Source organism: Lepidothrix coronata, unplaced genomic scaffold (genome assembly GCF_001604755.1).
Source record: "Lepidothrix coronata isolate B3197 unplaced genomic scaffold, Lepidothrix_coronata-1.0 Scaffold14, whole genome shotgun sequence".
In the NCBI taxonomy this organism is placed as follows: Eukaryota; Metazoa; Chordata; class Aves; order Passeriformes; family Pipridae; genus Lepidothrix; species Lepidothrix coronata.
In genome coordinates, this window is record NW_016690194.1 from 6,228,060 (window position 1) to 6,246,081 (window position 18,022).

The following is an 18,022-nucleotide window of genomic DNA, read 5'->3' on the forward strand; positions in this document are numbered from 1 at the left end:
TAGAAGTATTGGGCTATTGAAAATGTACACAATTAATTAAGTTCATATGTAGGCAGAAATCGATTTTAAGGCTACAGAGGTCATTCATCCATAGTATGATCTTCTGCATGGCACAAACCTTGAAATTTACCTTATTAATTACCATGCTGAGACTGATAACTAGTGTCAGAAATTCATCTGTCTTGGTTTTGAAATTTGATTCAGGAGCATTTTTTGTACTGTACCAACTGTAATGTGAAAAAGTGGCATTTTAATTTTACTGTACTCATTGTGTACAGTAAAATAATATTCCTTATATTTCTTTTTTTTTTTTTAACTGAACACTAAAAATCATCGACTCCCTCTTGAATCCAATGAATGCTAGACAGGAGTATCACAACAAGCAGTTATTTAAGGAGGAAATTTTAAAGTTGGCCAGTATTCAGTTTCTGGTATTATATGTGACTACTAGTGTTGAGTAGTTAAGAGCAACTGCTGTATGTTTTGCAATTGCAAATGCTTGTAAATCCAAAAGCATTCTTGCTCCACAAGTTCTAATACACACTTCATAAATTTCCTGTAATCAGAAAAGAATGTGTGTCAATATGTTTAGATCTGGGTAATATCATCTTTTCTGTGCATTGACAGGATCAAACTTCAAAAATTCTGCAGAGCCCTTTTTGTGCATATTATCTTCTCTGTGTCCCTTCTGTGCAACTTGATGTTCATGTTTCCACTTTTCCTTCTCTTTCTGCTTCTGTGCTCTTTATTCTATCTTCTTGCCCTCCCTTCCCTACCCTCTCCCCCACCTCAGCTATCTGTATGTCTTTTAACACTGGATCAGCATTTCACTCCTGTGTTCCAGCAGAAAGGATTGTAGCCTAATGTTAAGTGTCCTAAAAAAATCTGAAACCTCAGGAGAGAGGAGGTAAGACCAAACCAAATAATGGGCTCTGTGAATTTAAGTTCTTTTAGTGTCTAGGAGAAAAATAAAGTTATGCCTGCAGAGGTATCTACATTCTAGATTTTTAACTGATCCATTTGAATAGATGAAAGTTTGGTCCAAAGTACCTCTCCTGTGTTGTATTCGTGGATGGCACAAAACCTGATACTTCAGTTGGTATTCGTGTACCTCTTGGTTTTTTTAGTGTTCACATATATGCATTGAATTAGTTTCCTGTCATGCAAGTATTCTATCTATTGAAAGTCCTAGGAGGAAAAAAAGAATACACCTAATAAAAGAACCTATTTGGAATCTCCGTGAGTAATGGGGATTTATGTGAAGAAGAGGGAAGCAAATTGTACTAGAAAAAGTGTGGGGGTTTTTGGTGTGGGTTTTTGAATAACATACATACACGTTAGCCATATGTTTCATGAAGGATTACAGCTTGCAGCTGAAGCACTCTTTTATAAAAAATACTTTGAAAATTTTAGGTTTTAATTTTTTTAGACGTCTTGGCAACTGTTGAGATAGAGATTTTTTTCTTGAAGCTAAAAATTTTTCTTCTTTCTTATTTAATTGCAAGGATGAAGAAGATTCTTTTGTGATGAAAGCTATTATTCATGCCATCAATGATGACAATGTACCTGGATTGCAGCACCTTCTGGGATCTCTGACAAATTACGATGTCAATCAACCCAACAAGGTAGTGTGGGTCTGTGTTGAGGTGCGTGGGGGACTAGCTATAACCCTGTTGGATAGAGCAACATGGTTGTAAAATAGAAATGTAACATCTGAACTGAAAAGACAAGGGGATGGGAAATAATTCTGCCTTTATTTTAGGAGAAATTTTATCGTGTTTTTTGTTCAATCTTCTTAAACGACATTAAAATGGAGCCCCAAATGGAATTTTTTGCCTAGGCCTTTGAAAGGTTTTACTCAAGTCTATTGTCAAGAACTGTAGTAAATCAGATATCAGCTTTGCTTTTTTTTTGCAGTTATTGTTTCTTGTGGCAGATGAAGATGGCAGAATATATAGGAATAACCAGACTACCAAAACTGATTTTGCAAAATGTTGCTAGAAACAGAATTCCAAACTGTAAAAAAAAGGTTATATGAACCTAATGTTAGATGGTAGTGTTCATTTTCAGTAAAGAAATTGCTTGCCCACTGTGGTATTTCAGTGCACTGCTGCTGCAGTAATGGGACTCCTGGAGCTGAGGCCAAGAGACCAAATTTCACGTACTTATTCTGCTGTTAAACCTTGCATAAATCATCTCTGCCCTAATATTCACTTTTTTTTGAATGATTACACTGACCTTCATTACAAAGTACTTTGAGAAATATTCATGAAGAGCAATATAAAAGTAAAGTGTCTGTTATTTTACTGTGTTGAGGTCTTGAATCATTTAAGAAATCACTGTGGTTTTTGTTTTAATGGTGCAGTCCGATTTAACTTTCCTAGATGTTGCTGGTGGCTTTGAGGTGGTGTAGTAGCTACAAAGAAATTGCAAAGGGGAATGTTCTTGCCGAACTAGTCTAATGAGAGCTTAACATTAATATTCATAATTTGAAAAGCATACATTTAGTGTGTGATACATCATTTAGTGTGAACTCCTCTCAAAAATATGGAAAATTGCTGTGCAATAATTTTTTTTAATAAAGGAATAAATTATTTTCATACAGTATTTCCTGAAGACTTAATTTGAAAGTGGAAATCCAGAGATAACATTCAATGCCTGCCTTCTCTTCCACTCTTTCCTTAATCCTTCAAAAGTTAATTATATCATTCTTGCTTGTATTTCGTTGTTAGCATGGAACACCTCCACTACTGATTGCTGCCGGCTGTGGAAACATTCAGATGCTTCAGTTGCTTTTAAAGCGTGGATCTCGTATTGATGTTCAAGATAAGGTTGGGGTTCTGCTTTGTCAACTGTTCTTTATAAGGTTTTCAGTACAGTTAGCAGGAGACAAGTAGTTCAGACTGTAGATCAGCTGTAGATCCTGTTTTCTGTCTTCCACAGCAAAAACTTAAAGACAAATCTTCAGTAATGTCATTTGTTATGAGTGTATATCCTCTGATTTCGATCACTTTATTAGCTGAAGTAATTCGAAGAATACTAATCTTAAAATGTAGTTCATGCTTACAAAACTGCCTCAATTAGTTTGAATTAGTGATTGCCCTAAAACACAAGTGTGAACTTTATTTAGTATGAAATGATAAATACACACTTTAGCCATGGGGAATATCACAACTAAAACTCATATTTGATGGAGGATATGCTTTGCAACAAACTTTTTTTTCCAAATGTGCTTTAACAGCCTGGTTTTCATTTAGAGCAAACTCGAAGAACTGTCTGCTTCTCCATCTAGTACATGGCAAAGTAAGCAGAAGAAAGGTTTTTATCTCATGACTGTTAGTTCTAAAAAACTCCCTAACAAGGGAGAAGAGGATTATCCTTGCAAACAGTTAGTAATCCTGTTAATCATCCTTGCATAGAGGTTTTTGTTGTCACTGTTGGTATGTGGGGTTGTTGAACCAATTTGAAATTTTTTTCAGAAGTGAATGTGTTCATATAAGCTTGAATAGCTTTTCAGTGTATCTGTGTACATCTAAGTGCATGTATACCTCAGCTGAACCTCTAGAATTAGGATTCTAAATTCATCAATAACTTTTGAAATCAAATATTTTTGGCAGGCTGGATCTAATGCAATCTATTGGGCTTCTCGACATGGTCATGTAGAAACACTGAAATTTCTCAATGATAATGAATGTCCTTTGGATGTTAAGGATAAGGTAAGAAAATAGCTCCCTTTTCATGCAGAGAGCCTTTTTCTATAACTTTATCTTAGCAAAGAGAGAGGTTGGAATGATTTTCAACTGGGCCATAATTCCAAGAATTTGACTGGCTTTCTGAGTGTGGTTTTCTGAGCTGACATAGAGGGCTGTGATAACAGAGCTTTACGGGAGCTGGATGTACTGATTATTTTCCTGACAAATGTTAGCCAAGCGTGCATGTTAAATGTGGTGAGTACATGGTGGGTAGGTGGAGAAGTACAAATCTAAATTAATTTTCACTTGAAGACTAGATTTCTCATTGGAACTAAGGGTGAAATCGTGATTCTGTTTTTCATTCCTTTTGATTGAAAATCACTTTTGTCTGACAAGTAAATTTGACTGTTATTAAGTTGAGTATAAGGAAACCTAACAATTTATAGCTGATGAGCACTTACCTTGTCTTCAGCAGTGTTATTTGAGCAACATTTGCCCTAGAAACTAGTTGCTGTTAGTCTTGTACCATAGCAATGTTTTTATACTAGCCAAAGCTCCAGTAAAGAAGCAATTAGACTTGTGAAACAGTTTGCTTTGTTGAGGAAACTAGTGCAAGGCAAGGTACATTAGGAAAGTTAGTGTTTGACTCCTGATAGGGCTACAACGAAAGAGGTTACTCTCTTAATAAAAATACCATTTCTTTTTCATATAATTTAAAAAAAGTGTTGTAAATAATTAGGCATAATGACCAAAATGCACCAGGATGTACCAAGGTGTGTTAGGCCAGTTCCTTACATTTGAATATGCAGGAGGGGGTGGAGGTGCATATGGAAATAGTATGAATAGAAATAGGACATCTGTTTCAACACCAATTGTACACACAGCTTCCTCCTCATATTGCTCAGAAATCCCATTGTGACTGTGATTTGGAACTAATAATGTAGAAAAATAGGTTCTGAAAAAAGAAAGCCTTTGAAGAAATAACTACTTGTCAGGTGGTGGTGTATTATGTACAACTGGTTTGTAAGCTCTGCTGACCAGAGCTGCGCATCTGGGTTATGGAGAGGGAGGAGTATCCCATGCAGCACACAGGCACTCAGGTTGTACACGGTGTACAGGCAGTTTATATCTAGGGGTGACATATGAAATTACACTGACGTGTTCTGTAATTGCAGTCTGGGGAGACCGCTCTCCATGTTGCAGCTCGGTATGGGCACGTGGATGTGGTTCAGTTTCTCTGTCGTATTGGATCCAATCCAAACTTTCAAGACAAGGTGAGTCATGAACACTGTCTGGGTTTTTTCAACAAATAAGGCTTTGTATGAGTGGTCAAAACTTTGTCTTGCCTGGTAGCCTCTGGCATGTTTGCATTTGAAAAAAAAACAACAGAATTATGGAGGTTTTGATAGCTCTTAATAGATGAAGACTATGCAAAAAACCTGCAAGAACCTGACACTGTTATGAAACATAGGTTCTCTCAAAAAATGAAAGGTTAAAGATGGAGAAACTTAGCACTGCAAAGGAATGGATGGTCGTGTCAGTTCAGCTAAAGATTTTTATTAGTTTTTGCCTTGATTTCTGCTTAGTTTTAGCTGCCATGGGATTTTTCTGCAGTGTCAAGCTCATTTTTGAAAATGAGTGGAGGGCTTGGGAGAGTTTCTTTAAAGCTCTGAACTGTTGTCAAAAAAACAAGAAGGAAGAGTCTTAATAGAAAAAGGAAATCTATTTGACACAAACTTAACTGTGACCCAAATTTTAAGCCTCCCCAAGTGCTACATCCTCTAGGACTACCTTTATATTTTTCAAGCAGCCCTAGGCCAAAGAGTCACAGGACATGCTCTTTGTTTATTTCTTTATGCTCAGATTTTTACAGAAACCTTGAGTACAGTCAAAGTCCTCTGCTATTATCAGCATCAGTTGTCTCCTTATTGATATTTGCCAGGTACAGAAAGGAGATCCCACTTCTTAGAATTTGATCCAGTTACTTCTTTGGTGGGTTTTAGTCCTCCCTGCTTTTCAGTGGGCTACTTTTAGCATATTTTTGTGAAACATTTGAGTTTCTTAATGGTGTTCCACCTAGCTGTTCTGATGTACAATGAAATTGAAGGTGAATGTTTTGAAGTTTCCTGGGTTCAAGCAAAAACCCTGGTAAGCAGGGTGATCTGCCTCAAACTGCAAGTCTAGTGGGATTTGCATCTCCTTGGTGATCCATCTGTTTTAAACACTGGATTAGTCTCTCAACACACAGGATGTAGAAGCTGCTTGTGAATTAGGATCAGTTTTCAAGTGAGAGACCAAGACAGTTAGCTTCAGGAGCACCGATACATTTAAAGTAGGTTCGCTGACATGGAAGGTATCATAATCACTTGGTATGTCAGCTGAAGTTATTCTTGCTTTGAGAATGTCAGCATTAGAAATTGCAACATCTTTTTATAGGGCTTACTTAGCAGACTGTCTTTTTTTCATGTCATCTTTCTGCATTTTAAAGCTGGGAATTGTTCTCCCTCATATTTGGTTCAGCTCTGTTTTTTTTTGATTTTCCATGTTGGCAGGAAGAAGAAACCCCACTGCATTGTGCTGCTTGGCACGGCTACTATTCTGTTGCCAAAGCACTCTGTGAAGCAGGTTGCAATGTGAACATTAAAAACAAAGAAGGGGAGACTGCACTCTTGACAGCCTCTGCTAGGGGTTACCATGATATTGTGGAATGCTTGGCAGAACACAGGGCTGACCTTCATGCTACAGACAAGGTTAGTTACGTTAAGAGGTCACAAGTGTCACAGAGGCATATCTTGGAATTGCTTCGAGTGCTGCCAAGTCAGCAGTGTTTCTGTGACGTGAATTTTCTTTCTTAGCAGTTCACACAGAGACTGTTGATGGCTGCAGTAGTCTTTAAGGTTGTCCACTGATTATTTTTCTGTGCTTGGGTTTTTGCAGATTGTAGTGGGTTCCTGTAGCTGGGTTTTGGTAGTGGAGAGGCTACAGGAGTGCCTTCTGTTAGAAGCTGCTAGAAGCTTCCCCTGTCCTGTGGAGCCAATGCCAGCCGGCTCCAGGACAGGCTTCCTGCCCTTGGCCAAGGCCAAGCCAATCAGGAGTAATAGTAACGCCTCTGTGATAACATATTTAAGAACAGAAGGTTGTTAAGCAGAAAGAATTCCAGCCAGGGAAGAGCAGAGTGAGAATATGTGAACAACAAAGTGGACACCAAGGTCAGTGCAGAAGGAGGGGCAGGAGGTGCTCCAGGCACCAGAGCTGAGGCCCCTGTGGCCTGTGGTGCAGCCCATGGTGGAGCAGCTGTGCCCCTGCAGCCCATGGAGGACCATCGGGGTGCAGAGACCCACCTGCAGCCCATGGAGGAGCCCATGCTGGAGCAGGTGGATACATGAAAGAAGCTGTGATCCTGTGGCAGGCCCAAGATGGAGCAGAATCCTGCTGGAGACCTGCAGCCTGTGGAGAGGGAAGCCCATGCTGGACCAGGTTTTTTCCGGGTAGGACTTGTGACCCCTGTGGGGGATCCACAGTGGAGCAGCTCATTCATGAAGGACTGCACCCCATGGAGGAGTGACCCACAGGACAGTGGTTTGGGAAGAACTGTTTGCCCATGGGATGGACTCACATTGGAGAGGTCCATCAAGGACTGTGTCCTGTGAAGGGACCTCACAGGAGCAGGGGAAGGACTCCTCTCCCTGAGCAGCAGCAACTGACCATAACCCCCATTCCAGTCCCGCTGCACCGCTAAGAGGGAGGAGGGAGAACATGGAAGAAAGGAGGGGTGGGGGGAAGGTGTTTTTAAGACTGTTTTATTTCTCACTCTTTGGCTCTTATTCTGAGAGTAATAAATTTAAATAGTATCCCCACTTTGAGTCTGTTTTGCCCATGAAGGTAATCAGTAAGTGACCTCTCCCAGCTGTTATCTCAACTCATGAATCCTTAGCTGTTTTTTTTTTCTCTCTCCTCTATCCAGTTGCAGAGGGAGAGTGAGAGAGTGGCTTTAGTGGGTACCTGGTATCCAGCCAGGCCCAACCCACTACACTGATTCAATAGCTCCTTATCAGTTACCACTTCCTGAGTAACACTCTCTGAAAAATGGTAGGAACATTGGGTTCTGTAATTGGCAACAAACTATCAACCTAAAAGAGCTGGATATGCTGGTTGCCTTTGATTCCTATGGATTGGACAAATCATGCTTATTTCCAATAAGAACTATTTAAAAGTATGATTCCATTTGATTCAGAATAAGTATTTGTCTTTCATGGTGTAATCCCAACAAATAAATTTGGAATTTCATTGCTTCTAGTTTTGGTATGGTTGTCCTTATAGCTACCTTTATTGCTCACATTAACTAAATAGTTATTAAAGTGAGTTCAGAAAAAACTTTTTGCTTCTAAAGCAATTAAATTGTTTTTTCCAGTTACGTTGTCTCTTTAAGTTGTTACACAGTTGTCTATCTCTAAAATTATTGATCACTGAGCAGATTGCATGACTGGCATCACTAACTTCTATCAGTAAACACTGGAATTTTCAATAGAACTTACAATATTCATCTGGTTGTTACAGTTGGTCACTATCTCCTAGGAAAGCTGTTAGTAGAGAATGTGTATTTGCATTTCATCCATTCCACTGCAAAGCCCAGTGGCTTAATAGAAATATGCTTTTATCCCATGGTTTATTTGTTCCAACAGATACTGTACATCTCTCTGCCTCCACCTTCAAATTAAAAACCATTGTATTTCTTGAGGCAAGGTGATGCATCCAGTTACATGAAATTGATTAGCACTTTGCTAAATTACTTTGATTTTTAGCATTATTAGATTTCACTTACAAGCTGTCTTGTGATTTCAGGATGGTCATATAGCCCTGCATCTTGCTGTGAGAAGATGTCAAACAGAAGTAGTTAAAACTCTCATCAGTCAAGGATGTTTTGTAGATTTCCAGGACAGACATGGCAACACTCCCTTGCATGTGGCCTGCAAAGATGGGAACGTGCCTATTGTGATGGCACTCTGTGAAGCAAATTGTAGTTTGGATGTCACTAATAAGGTAGGTAAATGGAATATGAGTGCTGTACTACATTGTTTAATAGCTCATCTATTGCATTAGATGACCTTTTAAAGTTCTCTAATATGAAAAGGTCTTTCCTTTGATTTTTCTGTCTCTTAAAATGGCCAAATGCAAAGCATTAAATTACTTGCCTCACAAATTTACCTAAGATGTTTCAGTTGAATAAATTATTAAAGATCCATGAAGAAAGAACCCAGGTGAATTATCACAGTATATTTTGCCACTCAACTCTTAATGTTGAAAGATACACCAGCCTCCTTCCCTAGCCATATAACTTTGCTTTATGCAGATTGCATCTAGGTGCTGAAGAACAGATGATGAAATGCATTGCTGCTGGCCTTGATTTCATATATAACAGTAATTTATACACAGAATTGAAGACTGGTACATTTCTCTGAAAAATCTGCTAAATGTTGGAAGTCTGAAAATATTGATTGCAGTGATTATTGGTGGCTGACTGCCAGCTAGAAATGCAAGCAATCCATAATTGTTGTAAGCGCTTCCCAAAAAGAATGTTTAATTACCTGCCCCTGAACTTCAAGATACTAGTGCCTTGTTTGCTGCTTTTCTTGTGCTCGTGCTGCAGTGTATGGGATTAACTAAATGTGATGCTTTACAGGTTTAACATTGTGGCTTTTCTTCTAGAGATCTTTAAGAGAAAAGTAAGCTGTTTCAGGAAACTTTAGTTTGAATAGGTCAAGGTCAGCCACTGAACTCTGCTGACAGGCTGTTGTGCTTAGGGCTTGATATTTAGCTCTGAATGTCTTTCTCTGCCCTATTTAAATTTTAGGTATGCTTCAAAGTTTAAAAGTTACTTATAGGGATCTTTATGTTGCTATCTACAATTTGTTTGATTCAGGTATTGTAGCTTCTTTGTGGGTTTTTTTTCTGGAAAAGTACATATTCTGGCAAGAACACTTTGCTAGTTAACACTTCTATTTATTTCCAAAGCACTGGCAGTTTATTAGCCAGCTAAAAAGAGTAATAAGGCTTTTGGCTTGAGGATTGTCCAGTGCAGTCACTTTTGGTTTCAGTAATTAAAATCATCAGCTGTCAAATGAAAAAAGTTAAAACCAGAAGTGGGTGCTGTGAGGACATGTTATTAGTGAAGAAATTAATGAAAAAAAGAAAAAAATTGGGGAAGCAATACTTTACAGCACTCTCCCTCTGTCACCAAAAAACCCATAACCTTTCAGGCTGCCTTCTTTCATTCATTCTTTTTATTGCTTTGAATGGAAGGGAGAGACTGCAGATGTGTAATCTTCAGTAATACTTAGATTGAAACAGAACCTAGGGTTTTAAAGGTTAAGGAATTTGTGTTGTTTAAGTGGTTCATATTTAATTAAGAAAAATGCAATTAAATTTTCTGGAATTAGAAAGACATTCTCAAATATAGCCAAAAAGACTCTAAAGGATTCCTCCACAGTTGTGAGGGATTTTGCTGTAAAGTTGTTTCTCATTTTTTAAATAGTCATTGTATCCTTTGTTTTTAATTACACTTTAGGTAGCCGTGCTTAAGCTGTAATCAAAAGTACTTTTTCTTGCAGGTTTGCAAGACCTTTGCTTTGTATCAGGATGTATAATTGTATAATATGTTTGATTATTAGTAATAAAATTTGAAGTGAAATTCTTTAGCTAATGTAATGACACTTGTTTCCCCATGTTAGTATGGAAGAACACCTTTACATCTGTCAGCAAACAATGGCATTCTTGATGTTGTCCGGTTCCTTTGTGTTACCGGTGCCAATGTAGAAGCATTAACCTCTGTAAGTATTGAGAATTGTTGTTATTCTTGCTTCTTTTATGCATGACATTAGGAAATGAACTAATAGAGAGGTGTAGGAAAAGGACAATACATTTTGAAATTAAAAAAAAAGAAGTCTGTTGACTGTCATACCACGTGAGTAGTATATGTTATATCTCAGTTATCTACTTTTTCCCTTCTTACAACTGAATTTGGAACTGATTATGGTACAGTACAGCTACTACTTTGTCTACACATAATAATTTTTTCACCTAAGAATTACTTTTATGTATCATTGCATTTTCTATAAGTGCAGTGGGCCACTGTCATTAATATGTACATCATTTCACATTACATTTAAGATATATACAAATGCATTGTATTTATCTTAAATATTTTCCTTGCTTTCATGGGTTTAAAAAGATCTATTTTTATGATGGGAGAGTGTGGTTGCATGGATAAGTTAACTAGCCTGCAAGTAGCCTTGTAAAACAAATTGTTCATGTCAGATCATCCAGCACTACTATGGCTTCCAATTAGTATCACTGAAGGTATTTTTGATTCTCAGTAAGGTGAGAAACATCCTCCTAACTGACATATCCACGGCAGGAATGAAGTGTCCTTCATCGTGCATACCTCATAAACACATGATGCGTTATAGACATCATACACACCATTATGTGTGTTTTGAACAAAATAGCCATATTTTATTTTCGGATCCATTGGATCACATTGCATTGCTACTCACCGTAACCGGTGTATTCTGATCAGAAATAACTTTTGGTCTGTATGTTGAAAACACATTGTCATTAGATTTTAGTTGAGTTCAAGTTTTTAGAGTTCTTGTCTAACAAATTATTCCTGAGACAGCTGCAATGGAGGGGGAAAAGGAGAAAACTTCTGTATCATTTGGTAGAAAATACAAAAATTTTTGTTGTTTTCCTCTAGATTTAGTACTGCAGTTTTTTCCTCTAAGCATGTGTCTTACGTAGCAGGAGAATACCAGTGCACTTGGAATTGTGGCTTAAACAAGTTTAGCACCTCATTACTTTTTGATAACTACTGGATTGTAATCGCCATGTCTCGTATTAATCAATAGTAATGAAATGTGCATGCAGTGCACTTGGTGAGATGTTCTACAGATTTCCTTTGTCACCTGTTTTTGTCTTTTTTGGTTTTTTGTTTTGGACTATTGTGTATATGTATTTTCACTACTACATACTGTAGAGATGAGATAAAAAGGCGATGGGGGAATTCTTGAGCTGTTGCACTTCATTTATGTCATAATGGCTGTGTTCGTATAATTGCCTGTGTGGACACTGCCCTTCCAAGATAAAAATACTTTTTATCTCTTTAGTTTAGATCAGTTTGAAGGAGATAACAAAGTAAATATTGCTGATACTAAATCTATCAGGAGAAGCAGACTGAATATACATAATGATGCATTATTCCAGGAGTGTGGTGGCAGAGAGAAGGCAAAAGGAGGGGAGAACAGGAGGATCTTGCATGTTGTGATGTTAAGATTTCACTTTTGCATAAGCTTGCTAGGTGGATGTTAAACTGTTCTGAAAAGCTTACTAACAACTCCTTCTGAGCTAGTGCAGTAGAATTAATTACCTTTTTCTTCTTTCAGTATGCCATTTCTCAGGAGTTCATTTTTCTGGCACTGTTAAGTAGTCGAGCTGTATTCCCTGCCTCCTTCCTAGGCTAAAGCCTATTTTGGGACTACTTTGATTTTGAATTTGATTGCATGAACGTTGTCAGGTAACCTTTGAAAGTCATAGAATCAACTGGGTTGGAAAAGACCTCTGAGGTCATCAAGTCCAACCCTTGATCCAACACCACCGTACTTACTAGACCATGGCAGTCAGTGCCACATCCAGTCTTATCTTAAAAACCTCCAGGGACAGTGAATCCACCACCTCCCTGGACAGCTCATTCCAATGACTGATTACTCTCTCTGTAAAAAATTCCATCCTAATATCCAACCTAAACTTCCCCTGGCACAGCTGAAGACTGTACCCTCTTGTCCAACTGCTGGTTGCCTAGGACAAGAGACTGATGCCCACCTGGCTACAACCTCCTTTCAGGGAGTTGTAGAGAGTGATGAGGTCTCCCCTGAGCCTCCTCTTCTCCAGGCTGAACAACCCCAGCTCCCTCAGCCTCTCCTCATAGGACTTGTGCTCAAGTCCCTTCACCAGCCTTGTTGCTCTTCTCTGGACCCGCTCCAGCACCTCAATCTCCTTCCTGAACTGAGGGCCCCAGAACTGGACACAGCACTCCAGGTGTGGCCTCACCAGCGCTGAGTACAGGGGAAGAATCACTTCCCTGATCCTGGTGGCCAACACTGTTCCTGATCCAGCCCAGGATGCCATTGGCCTTCTTGGCCACCTGGGCACACTGCTGGCTCATATTCAGCCTCCTGTCAATCCAAACTCCCAGGTCCCTTTCTGCCTGGCTGCTCTCCAGCCACTCTGTGCCCAGCCTGTAGTGCTGCAGGGGGTTGTTGTGACCAAAGTGCAGGACCCGGCACTTGGTCTTGTTGAACCTCATCCCGTTGGAATCAGACCACCTCTCCAGCCTGTCCAGGTCCCTCTGCAGAGCCCTCCTGCCTTCCAGCAGATCAACACTCCCCCCCAACTTAGTGTCACCTGCAAATTTACTAGTGGTACATTCAATCATCTCATCCAGATCGTCAGTAAAGATATTAAACAGAACTGGGCCCAACACTGATCCCTGGGGGACACCACTAGTGACCAGCTGCCAACTGGATGCAGCACCGTTCACCACCACTCTCTGGGCTCAGCCCTCCAGACAGTTCCTAACCCAGCACAGAGTGCCCCTGTCCAAGCCATGGGCTGCAGCTTTTCCAGGAGTGTGCTGTGGGAGATGGTGTCAAAGGCTTTGCTGAAGTGCAGGTAGACACATCCACAGCCTTCCCCTCATCTACCAGGCAGGTCACCTGATCATAAAAGAAGATCAGGTTGGTCAGACAGGACCTGCCTGTCCTAAACCTGTGCTGGCTGGGTCTGATCCCATGTCCATCCTGTAGGTGCTGTATGATTGCACTTAGGATGATCTGATCCATAACCTTGCCAGGCACTGAGGTCAGGCTGACAGGCCTGTAGTTTTCTGAGCCCTTCTTCCAGGCTTTTTTGTGGATCAGCGTGACATTCACCAACTTCCAATCATCTGGGACCTCCCCAGTGAGCCAGGACTGTTGGTAAATGATGGAGAGTGGCTTGGCAAGCTCTTCTGCCAGCTCCCTCATCACCCTAGGATGGATCCCACCTGGTCCCATAGACTTGTGAGGATCCAAGTGGCTCAGCAGGTCTCTAACTGTTCCCTCCTGGATTACAGGGGGGCTATTTGGCTTCCTGTCTCTGTCTACCAGCTCCGGAGGACAGCTGTTCTGAGAACAACCTGTCTTCTTGTTGAAAACTGAGGCAAAGAAGGTGTTAAGTACCTCAGCCTTTACCTCATCTTTGGTGACTATGTTCCCCCCCATGTCCAACAAAGAATGGAGGTTTTCCTTGCCCCTCCTTTTGCTTGAAGTCCTTTTTAATTACCCTGGCACCTCTGTCATTAATGTCATCATTGCCAGCCTGGATCACCAGCCTGGACAGAGGGCTGGATTAGCTCAGGGAGTCTCCTACTAATGTTCCTCACCGTGGCCCAGGGAAGGCAGCAGACTTCCCTGTGGGATGGGTCTGGTTGGCACATAGGGTCCTCAGTTCCTCTCAGAAGGGAGTCACCTATTACAACTACCCTTCTTTTTTTCTTTATAGCTGTGGTTGTAATCCATCTGGTGGCGTGCATCCGGGAGACCCTCCAGACAGATCTTGACAGCCCTCTGCCTGACTCTCTGGGTCCAGGCCCTCATACCTGTTCTTTAAGGGCACTGTGGGAGGTGATGGGGGTCAGGAGGAGATTCCTTTACCTCTTCGATCAGAGACCTGTTTCCATACCTCCCCACCTACTTGGTTTGCTCCATTTGCCTGATGGCAGGAGGGGTAGGGCTTCACCATCTCCTGCTGGACTTCTTTTGGGGTCAAAAGGGTATAGACTCCACCAGTCTGTTTCTCTTTCACTCTCTCTAATACTTCTTAGCCTCTCCACTTCTTCCTTGAGCTCTGCCACCAGGCACAGCAAATCATTCACCTGCTCACATCATAGGCAGGCGTCTCTCACACTGTCCTGTGGTACTGACACCAGGCTCAGACACTCTGTGCAGCCAGAGACCTGAACAGCTGCGTCCTTCCTGGGGGGCTCTGTCTGGGTTAGCACACTGCTCCTGATAGCAGCAGCAACTGCTTTTGCTCATTCGGAAACCATTGCTGGGTTGAGTTGACTTGCAGAAAAAACAAAACAAACAAACAAAACCCAAACCAAACAAAACCAACCAAACAAAAACGAACCACATCCACACACCTACCTCACAACCCACCAGAGAGAGCTGGGAGGGTGGCTGTGCCCTGCCTGCGCGAACTGCCATGCCACAACCTCAGTGCCATGCCACACCCCTGTTTGCCCACTCCGGGTCCCTTGTGCTCCCTGGAGCAGTTTAGATCTCCTGCCAGTGACCTCAACTCCACCCCCTGGTCAGCTGATTAGGCCTCACACGGCATCTTCTGCTCCTGGCATATACAATCATGTCAAATGTTTGAAAATTACCCTAAAAAATTCATTGTGCTCACTTGCTAACTGGCACCATGTTCTTGGCTTCTCCTTATCGGAGTTTTAAAATTATCAGATTGCTTAAAAATTTTTCATGAAGATGCTTGCAAATTCCAGTTTAACTCCTATCCAGCTCTTGCAGGCATAGCTGTCTGATTTGCAACATAGGGGCTAGTCAGCAATTGTGATGAAATATTACCACTAGGTGTAAAATATGCTTTCATGGATCCTGTAACCAACCCTTTTTAGATATCAGCTTTGCTTACATATTGCCATTGCAATGCATAGATACTCTATACTTTTCAGGAAACCTTGAAAAGGAAAATAACTTGCTATTTCGCTTGTGGATGTAGTTTCTAAATCTTGTTGTGCTCTATAGTGGACATTCATCCTGCAGTAGATATGCAGAGAAACAGCATCATCTTGTTCATAGTTTTGGACAAAAAAGGAAACTTTGTTCTGTTAATTTCTTTTCCTTTCTTCCTGTCCTGTTTACTGTGTGGACTGGTGACTGTGTACTTCAAAAATCATGCTTGTCAGGCAATGCCTTTGCAAAGGCATTGCTCCATAAGGGAAGGTGAACTGGGAACAAGGATTAAACAAGGCAAGTAGGGACGATGTCCTCTTCAGAAAGGGTCCCATCCCATAGAAAGGGTCCCATCCCAGAAAGGGTCCCATCCCAAGCAAGGCAAGCAGAGAGGGTCTAGTGATGACAACCAGCTTCAACAAAGAGTCTGGGTCACCAGACAAGTCCATAACAATGAGGCAAGTCTGTAGTTAAGTCAAGGTTAGGAACTGAGCTCAGTGGCCATGATCAGCCAAAGCTTGAGTGTTCACCAGGTAAATCCATAGTGAAGAGACAGGTTCAAAGTCAAATGCAGAAGTTAGGTGCCAGTCAGAGGGATACATGGCCACGCAGGCATATAGCTGTAGTGTTGCTCAGGTAAGAACCAGAGGCAAAAGGCTTAACCTACAAGCAATATCTGAGCAAAAGGTTTTGTGAAAACCCCGATGGGTGATCTTCTAAGGTTTTCTTCCTTCACTACAGTCTGAACCAAGATTATTCTTGAGTTCGGATACTGTTACAAAGTGTAAGAGAGCTCTGGGTCATGGCCATGCCATCCTGCTGGTACAGGTAGGCTTGCTCTGTGCACACATCTATTTAGATGTTTAGCAATTGGAACCATTCCTTTTGCCATTGTTCAAGTTTTTGGAGCAGTCACCTCCATCCCTTTACAACCCTGCTCATCGATCACACTCTGGCTGAGCCACTACCACTCACACTCTTTGCTGAATACTCACCAGATGGTTATTTCCATTGTGTTTGTGTCCAAATAGCTGTGCCTGAGCTAGCCAAACGGTGTACCAGAGTACAGCTGTTTAGCCAAAGTCAGGCTTGAAGCCAGAACACCCATGGACCAATGAGATAAAGTAAACAAGGGTGTGAAGTTACTCAAGCCATTCCAAACCAGTTGTGGTACACCAATCAGGTGTGGGACATGCCCTGATTCAAAGGGACAGTGCCTATGCAGGGATCTGGCACTGCATATGTGCTTCGTACTGGAGTTTGCCAGGCCCTCTCCAACCTTATGTCGCAACAGGAACATACTGCACTCTGGGAGAGTGCAATGCCAAGGCTGTACCAGTCTGTCTTTGGGGACTTCTCTTAAGAGGAAGCCAAAAATTTCAGGATTGGGATAAAATTCACACTTTAGTTGGTGTAGGCTGCATCCTTTTTCCATGCAGATTCTGAAGAAGGGGACCATGATTTCTCCTCTGTTTGAAGGTGTTTAATTCCCCAGCACATGCCCAAGACCAAAAACTTGGGAAACACCACATGTATTGGAGCAGTTCTGCTGATGGCAGGCGAGCTGCCCAGCCGCTAGACCACTCTTCCTCTCATACAACAGGCACTCAGGATTAACTGGCATTTGGAGGTGAGAGTCAGCACAGGCAAAGAGATTCCTCCCCTTTGATACATCTTCTCTAAGGAAAACTAATTTAAAAAAATGTGTTGAGATGTTTCTTTACTAAAGTTGCAATAACATATCAACTATAGTAGGAATTTAAGGGTAAGGTACTGGTGCAAATTTAGTCAGTTCATGCCACCAACTACAATTTTGACTTTTTTTTGCTAAAGCTCTGGTCCTGTTCTGACTGCACTATTTGAAGTGCCTAACAAATATTTTGGAAGTCTGAAAATAGCTTCTGCGGGTACTGAAGATGTTTATTTCATATGTAGAGATAATAGCTAAAGTAACCTCAGGAACTTCTTAATACAAGGCAGGTTTTGCAAGAAAAATTAGTAAAATCAAAGATAGAAAACAAAAAAAAGAAATCTTAATTTTCTGGTAATGCTACTTAATTATTGAGAGTTCTTATCTGAGAAAGTGAAATAAGCAAAGTGCTCCTAAATTACTTACCTCTAACCAAAATTTAAAACGATAGCATTAATGGTGCTGTAAGAGTCAAAGTAGTGAACAATTTTTCTTTCAATCTTTTTAATATTAAACTTCTGATCTGTGAAACATAGGTAATTAAGTGGCAAGACCAGAATGATGAAGGCAACTTTGCTTCTCCTTTTAAATTTGCTGATGCAATTTAAACTGCGTCTCTTAGAAAGTTTCTGAAATCCTCCAGTGACAGATGTGCCACTGTCAGTTTTTATCCATTGGTAAACAAACATTCACCTGCTATTTGTGTGAGTGAATATTCTGATGTGTCCCCTCTTTGTAAACTTCTAGATCTGTTCAGTGGGTAATATCTAGAAATCGCTATCATCCTATAACAGATGTGAAGAGGAGTTCAGAGGGAGGAGTATTGATTTTGCTCTCAGGCTCTGAATTCG

General features: G+C 40.8%; 1 protein-coding gene across 2 annotated transcripts in view; it reads left to right on the forward strand.

The window, feature by feature from the left end:
- The window catches only part of DAPK1 (death associated protein kinase 1), a 90,428-nt gene that overhangs the window by 56,854 nt on the left and 15,552 nt on the right, over window positions 1–18,022 (forward strand). For both annotated transcript variants that reach the window (XM_017806273.1, XM_017806272.1), the window contains 7 exons: window positions 1,506–1,625; window positions 2,733–2,831; window positions 3,618–3,716; window positions 4,868–4,966; window positions 6,245–6,442; window positions 8,535–8,732; window positions 10,421–10,519. In XM_017806273.1, the coding sequence (XP_017661762.1) occupies window positions 1,506–1,625; window positions 2,733–2,831; window positions 3,618–3,716; window positions 4,868–4,966; window positions 6,245–6,442; window positions 8,535–8,732; window positions 10,421–10,519 (912 nt within the window). The remainder of the gene's footprint in view (window positions 1–1,505; window positions 1,626–2,732; window positions 2,832–3,617; window positions 3,717–4,867; window positions 4,967–6,244; window positions 6,443–8,534; window positions 8,733–10,420; window positions 10,520–18,022) is intronic.